Source organism: Polypterus senegalus, chromosome 6, assembly GCF_016835505.1.
Source record: "Polypterus senegalus isolate Bchr_013 chromosome 6, ASM1683550v1, whole genome shotgun sequence".
NCBI classification, from domain to species: domain Eukaryota; kingdom Metazoa; phylum Chordata; class Cladistia; order Polypteriformes; family Polypteridae; genus Polypterus; species Polypterus senegalus.
This window is the reverse complement of record NC_053159.1, coordinates 189,849,713-189,868,435: the sequence shown is the minus strand read 5'-3', so window position 1 is coordinate 189,868,435 and position 18,723 is coordinate 189,849,713. Positions and strand designations below refer to the sequence as shown.

The 18,723-nt window shown below is 42.6% G+C and overlaps 1 protein-coding gene across 2 annotated transcripts in view; it reads left to right on the top strand.

Annotated features, from left to right (window-relative positions):
* Positions 1 to 9,388, top strand: part of ube2e3 (ubiquitin-conjugating enzyme E2E 3 (UBC4/5 homolog, yeast)) — a 183,779-nt gene extending 174,391 nt beyond the window's left edge. For both annotated transcript variants that reach the window (XM_039757754.1, XM_039757753.1), the window contains exon 6: positions 8,254 to 9,388. In XM_039757754.1, the coding sequence (XP_039613688.1) occupies positions 8,254 to 8,351 (98 nt within the window). In that variant the 3' untranslated portion in view covers positions 8,352 to 9,388. The remainder of the gene's footprint in view (positions 1 to 8,253) is intronic.
* The last annotated feature ends 9,335 nt before the right edge of the window (positions 9,389 to 18,723 follow it).

The window sequence follows — 18,723 nt, the reverse complement described above, 5'->3', positions numbered from 1 at the left end:
AAACGTATTCAGAAAAACAAAATATATATTTTTAAATAAAAAAAAAATGTTTAGTTAATGTATTCAAAATGATGTATGTGCCCAGCATTTTAAACACTATATTTATTTATTCTTTTTCTACGGGGAATTTTTGGACGAACCTCACAAGCCCGATCTACTCTGAGTGGCTTACACTAGTATGAGTAAAATGACAAGCAGGGTAATTAGAGAATACTTAATGGAACTAGACCATTTTATTTGTGAATTGTCCTAACTTTATATATTTAGGAATGATTTTATATATTCAGGAATTACTTTATATATTCGGACGCTTTAGTATATGTTTGGTATCATTCTTTTCAGAATTTATTGAACTTTAATGTGATGTTGTTAGATTTTCAGATTTTAAATTATGAACTAAAATATCAAGAAAGTCGTGGCTTTTAATATTAAGAAAGCCATGGTTTTGCGGCCTACCAGGCTGCAAGTCGGGGTTGGCCCCCCTAGTATATGTATGTGTGTGTGTGTGTGTATATGTATGTATGTATGTGTATATATATATATATATATATATATATATATATACACTGCTCACAAAAATTAAAGGAACACTTTTTTATTGGGCCTGGCATGAAATCAATTAAACCTGTCTGATAATTTTCTGGTTGGTTAAGCAGCTGAGGTCATTGTTAATCACTTTCAGCTGTATTGGTGTTCATGGACTTAACGACAGGTGCACTAAAGTGGCAACAATTAGAAAACCCTCAAAACAGGACTGGTTTTACATGTGGAGGTCATTTCAAGTTTCTCCCTCTTTTTTGGCTGGTTTTCCACTTGTGCTAGTTTTGGCTTGAGTAATTATCTCTACTGGCAGTATGAGGCGATTCCTTAACCCTACAGAAGTTGCACAGGTTGTCCAACTTCTCCAGGATGGCACATCCACACGTGCTGCAGCAAGAAGGTTTAATGTGTCTCCCAGCACAATTTCCAGAACATGGAGGAGATTTCAGGAGACTGGCTGTTATTCTCGGAGAGCTGGACAGGGCCGTAGAAGGTCCTCAACCCATCAGCAGGACCGATACCTGCTCCTTTGTGCAAGGCGGAACAGGCTGAGCACTGCTCGTGCCCTACAGAATGACCTCCAGAGGGCCACTGGTGTGAATGTCTCTACCCAAACAATCAGGAACAGACTTCATGAAGATGGCCTGAGGGCCCGACGTCCTGTAGTGGGCCCTGTGCTCACTGCCCAGCACCGTGGAGCTCGACTGGCATTTGCTCAAGAACACCAGAATTGGCAAGTCCGCCACTGGCCCTGTACTTTTACAGGCGAGAGCAGGTTCACCCTGAGCAGCTGTGATAGGCGTGAAAGAGTCTGGAGAAGACAAGGAGAACGATATGCTGCCTGCAACGCGTCATTCAACATGACAGGTTTGGTGGTGGGTCAGTGATGGTCTGGGGAGGCATATCCATGGAGGGACGCACAGACATCTACTGCGTAGGAAATGGTGCTCTGACTGCCATAAGGTATCGAGATGAAATCCTTGAACCCATTGTCAGACCCTACAGTAGGTCCTGGTTTCCTCCTAATGCACGACAATGCCCGGCCTCATGTGGCAAGAGTATGCAGGCAGTACCTGGAGGATGAAGGAATTGAAACAATTGAATGGCCTTCACGATCCCCTGACTTAAACCCAATAGAACATCTGTGGGACATTATGTTTCGGTCCATTAGGCGCCAGGTTGCTCCTCAGACTGTACAACAGCTCAGGGATGCCCTCATACAGATCTGGGAGGAAATGCCACAAGACACCATCCGTCGTCTCATTAGGAGCACGTCCCGACGTTGTCAAGCATGCATACAAGCTCGTGGGGGCCACAAAAGATGCTGAAAAGCATTTTGAGTAGCAGAAATGAAATTTTTGAAAAAATGGACTAGCCTGCCACATCTTCATTTTACTCTGATTTTAGGGTTTCTACACAATTGAGCCCTCTGTAGGCAGAAAACTTTTATTTCCATTAAAAGACTTGGCATCCTTTTGTTCCTAAGACATTGCCCTGTCGTTATTTGTATAGATATCCAACTTCATATTGAGATCTGATGTATCTAATGTGTTTCTTTAAAGTGTTCCTTTAATTTTTGTGAGCAGTATATATGGCAAAATCAAAAGTTGTAAGCTTGCACTGTAGGATTTATTTGTATTGTCACAGAAGAAATTCTGGCAATAGTGTTTGTGAGCAGATGAAGTGACACTCGGCACTGTTTGTGACAGATCAGCAGTCGTTACCCACAGCTGCTACTCTTCTTTGTGGCCATCACGTTGTCTTACTGACCGTCTAACATTTTTACATGTTTAATATCTCTGGACCTTTTATTAATTTCAGACCTCCTAAAGCTTACATCCTCATAAAGGCTGTTTTGTATGTGGGCTGCCTTTTTAAAGTCTCGGCCTCTTTTCTCAAGGCTTTCTGTCTATTGTGCCACATCCTCTTAGGCGGTCAGAAGCTTTTGTCGGTTTTCTTCTTGGTTCCCCACGTCCATTTGTAATTGGCTTCATTTCCTTTCTACTGTATAATTGAAACAGCAGGTTTGGTATGTCGGTGGATAGACTATTAACACATTCATTTAATATTTTGAATAAATCTTATATAGTGGCTGGCAAGTCTGGAATACAGACAGTACGATTTTAATAAGATGGAAATCTTCCAGTGTGAAACTGTTCAAATTCATCTTCAGAATAAATTTTGAACAATTCACACTTTTTTCTTTTAATATCATGCCTTTTTATGGCTTAAATGTGTATGAATGTTTATTTTATTGCTAATAACTTAGCAATTAAATTTAAGATAATTATTATCCAAGAAGCAAATTTGCTAGCAGTGGGTTGAAATGTGTGATCACACAAGAGAAAGCAGCTGAAATTCTGTCACAGCCATTTCCCAAACTTACTCTTTAGTCCCCAAAAATATCATTTTCAGTCTGCCCACCCCACCAATAATCCATAAGACGGCACCACTTGGACGGTGCTTTGCACTTTATTGTCATTTAAATAAAATGCTAGAAAATAAATAATGAGGAGAGACTTCAAGAGAACACTGATGTCTTAGAAGTTCAAGTTTTGAATTGCAAAGCATGCAGAGTGGGGCCGTTACTATGTGTTAACTCGGTCTGACCTCTCCGGTCCTCCATGACAAGAAGGTTACAGCCTTGCATCTTGGGGGTTTGAAATAAACACACTTTAATCAAAAATGTAAAAAGCTGGCAAGGTATGTCTGACCAAGTGGAAGGTAGGTACACTGTAACGTCAAGCATTGGCACTGTATCTGATCATGTTCAGCTCCTTCAGCACTCCTCACGTGGGGAGAAAAGCATGCGGCCGTGATATCTCAGCCAATGAGTAGCTACCCTCTAAAGCACACGTAGCTCTGATCTCTGTCTCAAAAACTTCAATCGTTACTCTTTAACAATCTCTAGATGATAATGTCTGCTGAACAAACAGGTATTGCTAGCTAAGTGGAGGTGAGGTAGTGAGAGGTAGAGAGACTCGAATGGGGGCGTGTGAGTGAGGAGGAGGGCCCCGCCCACCTTCCCCGCCCCTTGGCCCACCTTCCCCGCCCCTTGGCCCACAGCCTGTCTCTCGGATTTGCGCAAACAAATCAGTGCTGCTACGAAACTTACGTATACTACGAATACTTAGTGCGCTGAGAGAAGTCGCAAAATCAACTGGAATGTTCAAGCAAGTTATAGGAAAAAAACTCAATCTAAATCCGTTAAGTAGTTCTCTTGTGAAAAGGGAACAGACATACAAACACATTGGATTTTATATATAGAGAGATTTATGTATATTATTTGTAGTACTAGGGTGTTGTACCGTGTTAGCCATTATGACTGTAGTGAGAAGTCAAGCAAAATGACACCTTTTATTGGCTAACTAAAAAGATTACAATATGCAAGCTTCATCTTGCATGAAGAGTTGCCTCGAAAGTTTGTGTATATTATTTGGAAACGCTCAAGTGTAGTTTTTCTATGTTTAATTTAAAAAATAAAAGAAAATGACGTTAGCTTTTATTCTTTTATCGTGGTGCCACAGTACTTTAATGTGATGTAGTGTACAACATGGCCTCGTGTATGTTTTGGATGAGAGGGGCGATGCACTCAAGTTTGGGGGTGCAGCTTGTATCCTACTAGGCACTTCGCTGATGATGTTCATCCTGCTTTCATAGAGTAAAGCGGTGGTTCTCAAACTGTGGGGGGACCCCTGGAGTGCGAACTAACAAAAAGGGGGGCGAAGATGTGAAAAAAAGAAAACAAGAATTGAAAATATGAAAAATCCATCTATTGAAACCTAAACAAATTAACTTAAACTACATTCTGATAACTAGAATAATATAGAGTTAGATAGATTAGATAATATAGAGTTATATAAAAGTTAAGTAGGTATAATAAAATATGCATCTGTGATATATCATTAATTAAAAAAGAACAAATTGGTATTAGTGGGCTCCTTTCAAAAAAACCTTTGGGGGCGCGATTAAAACTGTTAATGAAAACTCGGGTCGCAAATACTTAAAGGTTGAGAAACGCTGGAGCTCTCCGCACATTTGTTTCATATTTCATATTTACATTGTTTTGCTTAAAAAATCCACTTTTGTGTTGCACTGATGCTCCCAAAGCGTAGTGCAAGTCCTTCCGGCGCCAAGTCCAAGCGTGCAAAGTCAGTGATGCGACTTAGTGAGCAAAGTAAAGGTGTTAGATAAACTTTGTGCTGGAATGCCGACAGCCGCTTTTGGCCGCAACCGGCTGACTGGAGACTTCAAGTTCTGCCAATCCCACCATCGATCTCAGCGTCCAAGTTAGCCATCAACTCGTTTCCAGCCAATTCTTTGACCTGGATGAAAGCTGTGTATTACTGTGTCTCTGTGATGGACTGGCGCCCTCTCCAGGGTTTGTTCCTGCCTTGCGCCCAATGCTAGCTGGGGTAGCCTCCAGCAGACCCCCTCCCCAGGACCCAATTCAGGACTAACTGGGTTGGCAATTGACTAATGTGTCTTTCATGATAGCTTAAGAGACCACAACCAGCAAAAGAAAAAAAAAGACAATGATGATCCTTGCTGTCTCAGGAACAATCTGGGATGTGGAGGTGTTGGCCTCTCAAATCTGAGTCAGACTTCATGGGTGTCTTTTTTAAAATGCCTTTTTGCTGACAGTTTATATCAGAATAGAAGTTCATTTGCAAATATTTATTGATAAAAATAACTGAAAATTGACACCATTAAATGTGTATGTATTAATTGATGAAAGGATCACAAGTATCACATGTGCAACTTAATTGCTAGATACTGTAGATGGGATATCTGTTAACATCAGTATGGCAGAACTTTATTACACAAGTGTGGGAGTTCTTAGATGTAATCAGTGACTGTTTTTGAAAAAAGTATTTTAAAGCATCAATGCAGGGGAGGCCCGTCTGGGTTTAATATTTTGCAATAATTAGGATTGAATTGACAGCGTAAAGGTGATTGGATCACTCGAGTCACGTGACCATAATATTACGCTTAACTTGAACAGTGGAGAATTTAGCTTGTAAATCAATCAATAAAGTTCATCCATCCATCCATTATCCAACCCGCTATATCCTAACTACCAGGTCACAGGGGCCTGCTGGAGCCAATCCCAGCCAACACAGGGCACAAGGCGCCAACCCACCACAGATAAAGTTCATTAGCTTTAGTTATTTTTTTGTCACTTCTTAATAAAATGTACCTTAATATTAGATATAAACAGTGTTTAACCTTTTTAACTTTTTGATTTATTTTATTAGGAATTTCCGGGAGGTTTCGCTCTCTCTCTATCTGCGTTATGTGCAATTGGCCCTTACCATTCACAGGTTTACGATTCACAGCTTCTTCTATCTGCGGGCTTGTCATAAGCAATTAAATGAAAAATATTATAAAAGTTTGGCGCGTAGTAAACGGGTAAAATGTCATCCCACAATGCTGTGCATTTTGAATTAAAGATGGGACTCTCAGCCAGGGAATGAGGGGGAGTGGCAGGCAAACGCAAAGCATTATGGGAACAACATCTTTCCAATTTCCTGTGAACACCACTTTTCCAGGAAGTAACTGTTAATAATATTTTTTTTAACAAAAATTGCATAGATTTTGCACATTTTGACCATGCGACTGGCTATCAGACATGTGGACTATGCAGCAGGAGTTCCTTCAAAAAAATATTTTTTTCTTTTTTCCTTGGCCATTTGTCACATCATTTGCTGCTGTTCAGAATTAGTCACTGCCAGGCACTCTTGAGTTTCAGTATTCAAGATTTACTTTCTCTACAAAAACATCATTAAAAGTTTTTCTTGGCTACCACTGAAAAACTACTTGGGGTAAGTAGCAATTTAAAAAATATTGTTTTTTGGCGGAGTACTCCTTTAACAGTAAGGTATATCATGATAATCCTTGAATCTGTCGCTGCGGCCAGCAGGCTTGAAGGTGGTGGTGGTTGTTGCACTACAGTGCAGTATACGGTACAGTAAGTACATATCATTTATATACATATATATATATATATATATATATATATAAAACTGTATCGTATTATCTGAAATTTATTAAATAATTGACTGAATGTTATTGGTAATGTTTCTGGTCAACAGTACAGTATTAGGGGGTGAGGTGTGGGGCCCAAAACGTATTCACGGATTTTTGCATTTGCAGGGGTCCTGCGCCCCTAATTCCTCACGAATCACAAGGAATAACTGTACTCTGGGAAGTCTTCACTATAAAAGCTGCTAGGTAAAAATTAAAACATATCGTGAATTACTTGAAAGCTTTGGGTAAAGTGGAGCCCAGGAGACTTCAGGAATTTAAGGCTGCATAATGGACGCCCGGGATTCTTACCTGGCTGGGATGCCTCCATAACAGAAGTAGCTTGCATGGGGCAATACCTCCCCCGGGACAACAGAGGGCAGCCCCCCAGGGCGTGCTACAGTGCCATAGGTGTTTAGCCCGGAAGCTCAGCCCTGCTCTGGCGTGTGGAGAACAGCTGAGCCCTCCTCTACGGGGCCACCACCACACCCAGAAGTGCAGCCCGAAGGAGATCGTGTAACACCTGGAGCACTTCGGGGGGCTTTCTAAAACATACCTACTGCCACAACTGAAAGAGCGAGTCGGGAGGAGGTGGACAAAGCTTGCTGGAAGAGGAAGAGGAGGATGAGTGGAGGCAGAGAGAAAGAAGAATGGGGACAATGCATTGGTGCTAATTGGCGCTTGTGCTGTGTGCTGCTATGAGGAGCGAAGGAAAGACATTTCCACAGCTGAATAAAGGAGGAGTGCGTTATGTGAAACTCGTGGCCTTTGTGTCCAGGGTCTGGGGAGCTGTACAGGGTGGTCCAGATCTCATTATGCAGATCCAGATCATCTGGATGACTTTGATTTGTGCGGGGACAATTCCAGTTCGGCATGAAGATGATTCTTCATGTCGTCAGTTTGCACACTTCTCGATGGTCCGGGATTTTTCGGGTGATTTTCTATGCAATAAACTTAATAAGTTATAGCGTAATAAAAATTGCATAATTAGTTCTGGACCACCCTATACACTGCCCTGGTGTCCACACTAGTTTTTAATTTTCTCAACACTGGGCCCAGTTTTGTTGCCTTTTTTAAATCTACTTTTAATACGTTTTATAGCACCATGTCCTGTTGCTTCATTTAGAGCTGAAGTTGATGAAACTTTTTGCCTTTTTAGTATTCGTTTCACTGTCCTCTGTTTTGTTAGCACTTAGCCTTAAGTGCATATCCGTGACGTCCCAGTCTACTTCCATTGTGTTTTAATATTACAATCCATACTCACAAACAGTTTACTTGTTTAAATTGAGCACGCTACCCCGGGCTTAAAGCCAACCTGCTGTGGAAGGTGCCACATTAAATTGAGAACTGAATGCCCTCCAGATTATTGCCCAGGGTGGCCTGCATTGTTTACCATTTTGTGTAATTTGACACTACAGACGCTCAATACAAAAAGAACCTTTAGAGAAACAAGAATCTTCTCACTCTGTCGAGCCGTTTGTAATTTCAAGAGCGAGTTGAATTTGTTTGACGCGAACCGAGCGAGGCAGCTGGAGAATGTGGACTGTGGCGGCCTTTCGTGTTTGTGTGTCAAAGGGCAGAATGTGCTGCATAGCTGAAGTGGAGGGCCGCAGAGCCAGTTTGCTTGGCTGTCTGATGTTTTCATTTCCATTTATTTATTTTGTTTTTATCTTTTCTCTTTTGCAGCGGACCCTCTTGTCGGGAGCATAGCCACTCAGTATTTGACCAACAGAGCAGAGCATGACAGGATAGCCAGACAGTGGACCAAGAGATACGCCACATAAATAAAATGCCCTCTTGTGCAGTGTGAAGAACCAGGAGGCGACTTTACAATGTGCAACAAATCTTTATAGCCTTTACAATACGGACTTCTGTGTATATGTTATACTGATTCTACTCTCGGCTTTTATCCTTTGAAGACTGGACGAAGATTCAAAGACGGTAAACGTGACTGGAGTAGAATTTTGTAGCTGTAGATTTAGTAATGTTTAAATACCTACTTGCAAGTCTTGCTTCTTTGGGATATCAAAATGTATTTTGTGATGTAATAAGGAAAATGTTCCTAAAGTCAACCAAATATTATGGTGCATTTTAGCCTAATCCATTATCTGTATGAAGTTAAATAAAATAGCTGTAGATTATTAGGAATTATGTCATTTATATTAAACCCAGATCCATTTCCAGTTATGTGGTACATGCTGTTGTGAACTCTGTTTTACCTTTGTCAATTTGTAATGAAGAGATTTCATCTAACCCTTTTGTAGCTCAATGAGAGAGGAAGAAAGAGAAAAAGCAAACATGTTGAGCAACCACTGTAACATCCCAAAACACAATAAACTTGTTCCCCAGGGTGACGTGTCGTTCCTGCTCCCTGCCGTCTTAGGACACGACAGGGCAAAAAACGAAGACGAGGAGGACACAAAAGGAAGGAAGGACGGCGGACGGGAGAGAAACCCGAGAATTCTGCGTTTATAAGGTGAGGTCAGGAGGAGCAGCGGCCTGACAGAGAAGCACAAGTGCCGCCGCCCCGCCGCTGGTGGTCTCCTGAGGCCGCAGGTCAACGTCTTATTTTAGTCTTTTTTTTTTTGTTTGTTTTGTTGGTTTTTTTTTTGTTATTTTTAACAGCTGTGGATAATTGATACAAGTGTACATGATGATATCTCTTTTAATGTTAAGGAGAATATTGTACATTACTTTGGAGCTTGCAATAATCAGATCTACTTTTACAGTTAATAACAACATTTAAAAATAAATGATATGTAATGAAAAAAATGAAATGGTTTTCACAGTGGTTTACATTAAAATACCTTTGAACACAGTTTATATTTTCATTTAGTTGTTTTTATAAATTGTCAAGTTTTATTTAAAAGATTTTACAGTTGGGGAAGGGGGATGTGTGAAGCGTATGACTTCTGCCTATTTATTCAAAATGTCATATTAATGCAGAGTTTTACAGGAATAACCAGAAGTAGGTGCAACGTTATTATATTAAAAGTATTGTGACGGCAATGCTAAGGTGACAGAAGCTTTATTTACTGCTGTTTAACACGCGTGGTTTGCACGTCGGCAGAAAACAAACTTTCTAGAAATGTACAAAGCAAATCACGCTAAGGTGCTCTGGTGTTGTGTGGCAGTGCCCACCGTGTTAAAAACATCTCGGTACAGACGTGGCACCGTCCACGGTTTAGAAACGAATCACAAATTTCCACGACATACGTTGAAACTGACAAAAGTAACCGGCATCCGCTGCTCTTCACTCCACACTCCATAGAGCCGACCCTTTCGCTTCTAAAGTTGGACAAATTGGGACACTCTGGACGAGAGCAGGCCATTCAGCCCAACAAAGCTCGCCAGTCCTATCCACTTACTTCTTCTTAAATCACTGGTAGCCCCTCCATGATAAAAGAAAAACCCACAATTGTCTCTGAAATAACTTGGAACTGGCAAAGGTCATTGGCACCCCTTACTGTTTAGCAAAAATTGGACTTCTCTTTAGAGCAGGGGTCCTCAGTCACGGTCCTGGAGGGCCACAGCAGCTGCAGGTTTTTGTTCCAACCCACTTGCTTAATAAGAATCCCTTATTGCTGAAGTAACACTTCTGCTTCACTTTAGTGGTCTCGCTCGTTAAGATTATGGACCCTTATTGCGTGTTTTAGTCTTAAACAGCCGTATTCTTGGTTTTAACATGCAAATAACAAAAGAGAGCAGCATTACCAATTACACCTGTGTGTATTTTTCGTGCACTATTGGGTTTAATTAAATATTTGGAAGGAAAGTGAAGAGAAACAAGTGAAGGACTGAGAATTATTCCTCCATTTTAGCCTGCAAATCATTTGGATGAGATCCTTAGAAAGGGGAAGAAAATTGAGGATATGAGAATGAGCTGACATGGCAGAGTTAAAGCCCCAACAAGCCATGAAATTAAATTATTGGCAAGAATTGCTTTCTAATTAAGCAACCGGGTTAGAACAAAAACCTGCAGCCACTGATTGAGGACCCCTGCTGTAGAGTTTTAATTCAACAGAATATGAAAATGGCACAGACAGAAGTGATGGGACCCTTCACCTCATATTTGGCCGTATACCCTTTCGAGTTGGCAATCACTGCACATAAGTGACTTCTGTCACCTGTCCACAGGTCGTTCGGTCCACTCGTCCTAAACAAACTGCTCCACCTGGTCAGGTGTGAAGGGTTCTTCTCCAGACAGTATGTTTCACTTATTTCCATAGATGTTCGATGGGATTGAAATGGGGGCTCACAGAAGGCCACTTCAGGACAGTCCGATGTTTTGCTCTTCTTAGCCGTTCTTGGGTGCTTTTCGCTGTGTGTTTTGGCTCCTTATCCTGTTGGAGGGTCCATGAGCTGTGACTGAGACTGAATTTTCAGGCATTGGACAGGACATTTTACTCCAGAATGCCTAGATAGATAGATACTTTATTAATCCCAAGGTGAAATTCCCATACTCCAGCAGCAGCATACTGATAAAGAACAATATTAAATTAAAGAGTGATAACAATGCAGGTATAACAGACTATAACTTTGTATAATGTTAACGTTTACCCCCCCGGGTGGAATTGAAGAGTCGCATAGTGTGGGGTCTCCTCAGTCTGTCAGTGAGCAGGACGGTGACAGCAGTCTGTCGCTGAAGCTGCTCCTCTGTCTGGAGATAATCCTGTTCAGTGGATTCTCCATGATTGACAGGAGTCTGCTCAGCGCCCGTCGCTCTGCCATGGATGTCAAACTGTCCAGCTCCGTGCCTACAATAGAGCCTGCCTTCCTCACCAGTTTGTCCAGGCATGAGGCGTCCTTCATCTCTATGCTGCCTCCCCAGCACAGCACCGCGTAGAAGAGGGCGCTTGTCATAACCGTCTGGTAGAACATCTGCAGCATCTTATTACAGATGTTGAAGGACGTCAGCCTTCTAATGAAGTATAGTCGTCTCTGTCCTCTCTTACACAGAGCATCAGTATTGGCAGTCCAGTCCAGTTTATCATCCAGCTGCACTCCCAGGTATTTATAGGTCTGCACCCTCTGCACAGTCACCTCTGATGATCACGGGGTCCATGAGTGGCCTGGTCCTCCTAAAATCCACCACCAGTTCCTTGGTCTTGCTGGTGTTCAGGTGTAAGTGGTTTGAGTCGCACCATTTAACAAAGTTCTTGATTAGGTTCCTATACTCCTCCTCCTGCCCACTCCTGATACAGCCCACCATAGCAGTGTCATCAGCGAACATTTGCACGTGGCAGGACTCAGCTCACTAGGACGTCATACCTTTGGGACTGAGTATATGATAGTCTTGAGATTTCATTGTTCCCTGCACAGACTCGAGACACCCTGTGCCAGATGCAGCAAAGCAGCCCCAAACCAGAACTAAGCCTCCTCCATGTTTCACAGAAGGTATGGTGGTCTTTTCTTTGGAAGCTTCTTGTTTTTCGTCTGTCGACACAGAGCTGATGTGATTTGCCGATAAGCTCCAGTTGTGGAAACATTGTGGCTTGTTGATATGTGTTTTAGCAAATTCCAGTCTGGCTTTTTTATGTGGAGTCCTCCTGGGTCTTCTTACATTGAGCCCACTGTCATTCAGATGGTGCGATCAGACACTGATGGTCCCCTGACCTTGGAGTTCAGCTGCTGTCTCTTTGGAAATTGTCCTCGGCTTTCTGTCTTTTATTCTCACTCTCCTGCCCATTTTGGGGTTGATTTTTCTTCTTGTGGCCACGTCCAAGGAAGTTGTCTAATGTACAGTCTCATGGACCTTCAACTTCTTCATAATATTTGACACTGTTGTCCTAGGAACATCAAGCTGCTTGGAGATGGTGGTTTTCTATCCTTTGTCTTTGACATGTTCGTCTCTTGTTTCTTTCTGATCTCCTCGGACGACTCTCTGCTTTGCTGTCTCTGCTCCTTGTTCAGTGTGGGACACACGATGACACCAAACAGCAGAGTGACGACTTTTCTTCATTTAAGTCAGCTGAACGACCGATTGCACGATTGGAGACACGTCTGTGATACGAATTCAAGGAAACGGCGAGTTTGAAAAATCCTTCAAATCCAATGATTGAGGATGTTTTTTAGGGGTCCCAACAAATGTGTCCAGGGCATTTTAGAAGGCCTTTATAGAATAGGTCATACTGAATCTCTTGTCACACTTAATGACATTTCAAATGACGTGCAGGTACACAGGGGACAACTGCCTCTCATTTCTTCATTTTTCAAGAGGCAGATGGCACTTTTTCAGTGAGCTGTAAGGGTTCCAACACATTTGTCCACATCTTTGTTTTTAGACATAAAACAAATAAAAATGGTATGTGTAAAATTATGAAGCCCCCAAGCTGTTGTGATTAAATTTAACAAGTGGCCAAAAGTAGTCTGTAGCTGAAGAAGAACCCTTGACAACCTTTAAGAAGTTTTGGTGCTTGGACGGCTTAGCGACTTGCTAAACCAATGGGTGACAAATGGACTGAATGGTCTCCTCTCGCTTGTCTGAATTCTTGTGTCTCTCTATTATTAAAAAAAATAAAAATCTTAGAAGGAGACGAGACGTGATTTTCTCGGAGAGACACTTATACGTCCCGCGAGACGAGTCCACGCCCGGGGCCGGAAATAAAGGACAAAGTAGAACGCCGTAAAGAATTCCAAAACGTTGGTGTGATACACATGCAGAGCAGGTTAGAGAAAATGGAAGTACGAAAATTCAAAGGTCTCAAAAAAATAATAGTAAAGATCGCATTAGCGCAAACAAACGGAAATTATTACTCGGCGAAATAACGGAACAGCGAAAAGAGATCCAATATATTGTTTGGATTCGGAGACTTGTAGATCGTCTAATTCGTGTTGCCAGCGAGAATTAAAAGATTCCAAAAACATTGGCGTGGTATGAAGTCCTGTGAGACGGCGACTTTCAACGTGAGATTCTTTCAAATCACACCCTACGTACAACTATTTTCAAAGAAGACCGCGGTCATCTGACCTCTCAGTCGTGTGAATGCTTTTGTCGGGCACACTTCCTGTGCTCTCAGCTCTTATAAATTTGATCAGGACAAGAATTTAATACGTTATAGATGACACGTCGACGACTAAGTGAAGAAGAAAGAGCAGGGACAAACATTCGAAAAAGTTGTTTTATTTATTAGAGAAAAAGAAACGGTATTCACTCGCAGGCAGTTATACGTTGCGTTGTCACGATGTACGTCCAAACACGGAATCAAAATTCAATGCGATCTTGAAGAAGATGTTAATTCCAAATACAGCAGACCCTTGACTTACGAACTCAATTTGTTCGCGAGGGCTGGGTGTAACCCAAGTTGGTTGTAAGTCAAGACTATTTTTCCCATAAGAAATAATGGAAATACCCATAATGCTTTCCGAACCTCCCACAGCAACACTTACTTAACCTTTTCATAATATAAAAGGGTTGTATAAAGTGCATAATTTACCAAAACACTAATAATTTTTCTAATGTACTAACCAAAAAGTTATAAAAAGTGCGTAGCCAACCAGAAACAACAATTTCATCCTGTACTCGCCATTTAATTTGACATCTTTGGGCTGCAGGAAGGGAGGAGGAGGAGGAGGAGGAGGAGGAGAATGAAACAGAAGGTGGTTATTGTTTAGAAGGAGCCTCCTTATGCAAATCTGTTCTTTGTAAAATTGTTGATGGTGGATTTTGACATGCTGTACATATTAGTGAGATCGGTCACGAACGCCACTGTCGTATTTCAGCACAGTTTCCTTCTTTGTTTCGATTGTGATCGCTGTTTCTCAAGTTAATAATCACAGTAGTCGAGCACTCAGTTCAAAGCTGGCCGTGTTGTGAACTGCTGTAATAATACACTCCAAAGCAGACCGGTGCTGACTCAGCCTGATGACATCATCATGTGCCGCGCCAGCCCGCTAGCTAACATCCCTTAACAATCGTTTTCTTTACCTTCGTTACCTTCTCTTCCTTCCTTAGCAATTATGTGTCTTGCTTGCCATGGTCTTAGTGAATTATATTTATAGATAAATCACTACACTGACCGAAATTACAGAGCATCCGGAAAGTATTCCCAGCTCATCACTTTTTCCACATTTTGTTCTGTCACAGCCTTATTCCACAATGGATTAAATTCTTTTTTTTCCTCAGAATTCTACACACAACACCCCATAATGACAACGTGAAAAAAGTTTACTTGAGGTTTTTGCAAATTTATTAAAAATAAAAAAATTAAAAAATCACATGTACATAAGTATTCACAGCCTTTGTCATGAAGCTCCAAATTGAGCTCAGGTCCATCCTGTTTCCCCTGATCATCCTTGAGATGTTTAATTGGAGTCCACCTGTGGTCAATTCAGTTGACTGGACATGATTTAGAAAGGCACACACCTGTCTATAGAAGGTCCCACAGTTGACAGTTCATGTCAGAGCACAAACCAAGCATGAAGTCAAAGGAATTGTCTGTAGACCTCCGAGACAGGATTATCTCAAGGCACAAATCAGGGAAGGTTACAAAAAAACTTCTGCTGCTTTGAAGGTCCCAATGAGCACAGTGGCCTCCATCATCCGTAAGTGGAAGAAGTTTGAAACCACCAGGACTCTTCCTAGAGCTGGCCGGCCATCTAAACTGACCGATCGGGGGGAGAAGGGCCTTAGTCAGGGAGGTGACCAAGAACCCAATGGTCACTCTGTCAGAGCTCCAGAGGTCCTCTGTGGAGAGAGGAGAACCTTCCAGAAGGACAACCATCTCTGCAGCAATCCACCAATCAGGCCTGTATGGTAGAGTGGCCAGACGGAAGCCACTCCTTAGTAAAAGGCACATGGCAGCCCACCTGGAGTTTATAAAAGGCACCTCAAGGACTCTCAGACCATGAGAAACAAAATTCTCTGGTCTGAGGAGACAAAGATTGAACTCTTTGGTGTGAATGCCAGGCGTCACGTTTGGAGGAAACCAGGCACCGCTCATCACCAAGCCAATACCATCCCTACAGTGAAGCATGGTGGTGGCAGCATCAGGAACTGGGAGACTAGTCAGGGTAAAGGGAAAGATGACTGCAGCAAAGTACAGAGACATCCTGGATGAAAACCTGCTCCAGAGCTCTCTTGACCTCCGACTGGGGCGACGGTTCATCTTTCAGCAGGACAACGACCCTAAGCACACAGCCAAGATATCAAAGGAGTGGCTTCAGGACAACTCTGGGAATGTCCTTGAGTGGCCCAGACTTGAATCTGATTGAACATCTCTGGAGAGATCTTAAAATGGCTGTGCACCGACACTTCCCATCCAACCTGATGGAGCTTGAGAGGTGCTGCAAAGAGGAATGGGCGACACTGGCCAAGGATAGGTGTGCCAAGCTTGTGGCATCAGATTCAAAAAGACTTGAGGCTGGAATTGCTGCCAAAGGTGCATCGACAAAGTATTGAGCAAAGGCTGGGAATACTTATGGACATGGGATTTCTCAGTTGTTTTATTTTTAATAAATTTGCAAAAACCTCAAGTAAACTTTTTTCACGTTGTCATTATGGGGTGTTGTGTGTAGAATTCTGAGGAAAAAAATGAATTGAATCCATTTTGGAATAAGGCTGTGACAGAACAAAATGTGGAAAAAGTGATGCGCTGGGAATACTTTCTGGATGCTCTGTACGTCCACAAACACACGTATCTGGGCTCCGAATGACGCTTACGAACGCTCTCAGCTGTTTGTTTACAATCGCACAGGCGGATACACGTGACCGCATTCGGGTCGTAACACAAGACGTTGGTCGTAAATCAAGTTGCTCGCACGTCAGGCCGGTCGTATGTCAAGGGTCGACTGTATTGTTTTTACTAAAGTTTTAAAGTGAAAGTGAAAATAATGCATATGTGACAATTCCCGTGAAAATAACCATCTCTTAAAATTGTATATCCAGTAAACCAAACCTGGGGGTGGGCGAGCAGGAGGTGGAGCCCCCTGGTTGTTGTAAAAACATCTAAAGAAGCAGAGCTGAAACTCACCAACCTGCCCAGAAAGGGTGCACACAAACGGCCGCCTCGCTTCTACTGGAGTGCCTGGCTTTGGCCGACATCTTACCAGACTGCACTTCACTCTTAAAAGTCAAGAAAAGAAACAGTCTTCAGAGTGTTTTTTGGACTTTTCATCAGACGGGCTGTCCTGCAGATATCGGTGGAGTTCAAGGGTCCCTAGGATGGACGAGTTGATGCCAGGGGGTTAAGGCCACATGTGGAGTCTCATGGCTCTGGTCACACTTCTCTTTTTTTTTATTTTTATTATTTCTTGGTTGTTCTGTTTTTACATTTCCTAAAAGATCAATTTCTCATTGGGACAAAGAAGGTTCTGCCTCTCTACAGCGCCACCTTCACAAAGTCTTCAGACCCCTTCACTGTCTTCACATTTTCTTGTGCTAAAATCATTGCAGTCAATTTTTTTCCTTCAGCAAGCAACGCTGAGCACCTCCCGATGACAAAGTGACAACCGGAGTTGAGAAATCGCTGCAGACTTGATAAAAAAAAACAAAAAAAAAAACCTGAAATACCCAATGGGAGCGTTCAGTGTACCCGCAGGACAAATGGTCACTGGCGATGAGTGCCCACTGCTCCACAGAGGTAAGATTGGGTCACAAGAACAAAAAATGTCGGGTCCGACACTCTGGAGATGTGTGATTGGGTTTAAGTGTGGGGTCTGCACATCCCCAGAGTCGACCCCAAATGACTCTGTGTTGAGCGTCACCGTCTTGTTGGATGGCAAGGCTTTGAGGTCCACAGAAGTCTCTGAGCAGGTCTTTATCTCAGCAGTTTCTCACATTCAGCTTCACCTCAACCTCAATGAGTCCCCCAATCCCTGAAGCTGCCACTGTCCTGTGTCACCTTTGGAGTGGCATTGCACAGGTGACGAGTGGCGCTTGCTTTCCTCCCGACGTGATGCTAATCTTGGCTTCATCACACCAGAGTTCATGATTCTTCATCTCTTTCTTCTCCTTCTTCTTCATGTTCTTGTTCTCCTTCTTCTGCTTCTTCTTGTTCTTTGTGTTCTTCGTGTACTTTTTTTCATGTTCTTGTTCTTCATCATGTTCTTGTTCATGTACTTCTTCATGTTCTTGTTCTGCTTCTTCATATCTTCATGTTTTGTTCTTCATGTTCTTGTTCTTTAGAACATTACAACACTCTAGACGAGAACAGGCCATTCAGCCCAACTAAGCTCGCCCGTCCTGTCCACATATTTCCTCCAAGAAAACATCAAGTCGAGTTTTGAAAGTCCCTAACGTCTTACTGTCTACCACACTACTTGGTCGCTTATTCCAAGTGTCTATCGTTATTTGTGTAAAGAAAAACTTCCTAATATTTGTGCGAATTTTCCCATTCACAACATTCCAAATGCGTCCCCGTGTTCTTCTTCTTCTTCTTCTTCTTCTTCTTCCTTATTTGGCCAACTCCTTTATCCAGGCCAACTTTCATCATTTGAGGTTCATTTCATTTTTCTTTTTTGTTTTCCCTGTTGGAGCTCAGGCTCTCACACAGAATCAGCAGCAGGACCGGAGTCCACAGCCTCGGGGGTCTGAAGTCCAGAGCCTTAACCACTAAGTCTCACTACCTGCCTGATCTTAGGGTTCCTGAGAGTCCTTCAGTTACCTTCATGCAGACTCCATCTGCTCTCCCAAAGCGTCTTTTACTGAGGACAGGCCACTCGGTCACAAAGTCCAGAACTGTGGAGTGTGCTGCTTGTCCTTCTGGAAGTTTCTCCCACTTCCTCACAGGTGGTCTGAGGTTCAGCCAGAGTGACCATTGGGCACCTGGTCACCTGTCTTCTCCCTGGGATGGTCAGTTGTCGTGGGGAGCAGAACCATCCGTAGTATCTGACATCGTTTGTCTGATGGGCTTATTTTAATTTTTAAAAAATACGAGAGTTTAAGGAGAAGCTTTACAAAGCCAGTGAAGTGCTGCTCTGGGGTCTGTCTCACATTCCTGGGGTCCTGAAACTTGAACTGTTATAAGGGGGGGGGCCTCTTGCAGCCAGCAATGAGGTCAGGGTGACCACTGTGATGGCGCGGGTCGGCCCCTCGTTGCCAGGTCCTTCTGGGGAGCCTTTTGAACCCGCTACCACCTGAAACATTCCAGAGGCATTAAGACAAACGGGCATACATAGTGAAGGGGTGGGTGTTGAGGGCAAAGTGCTTTTATTCAA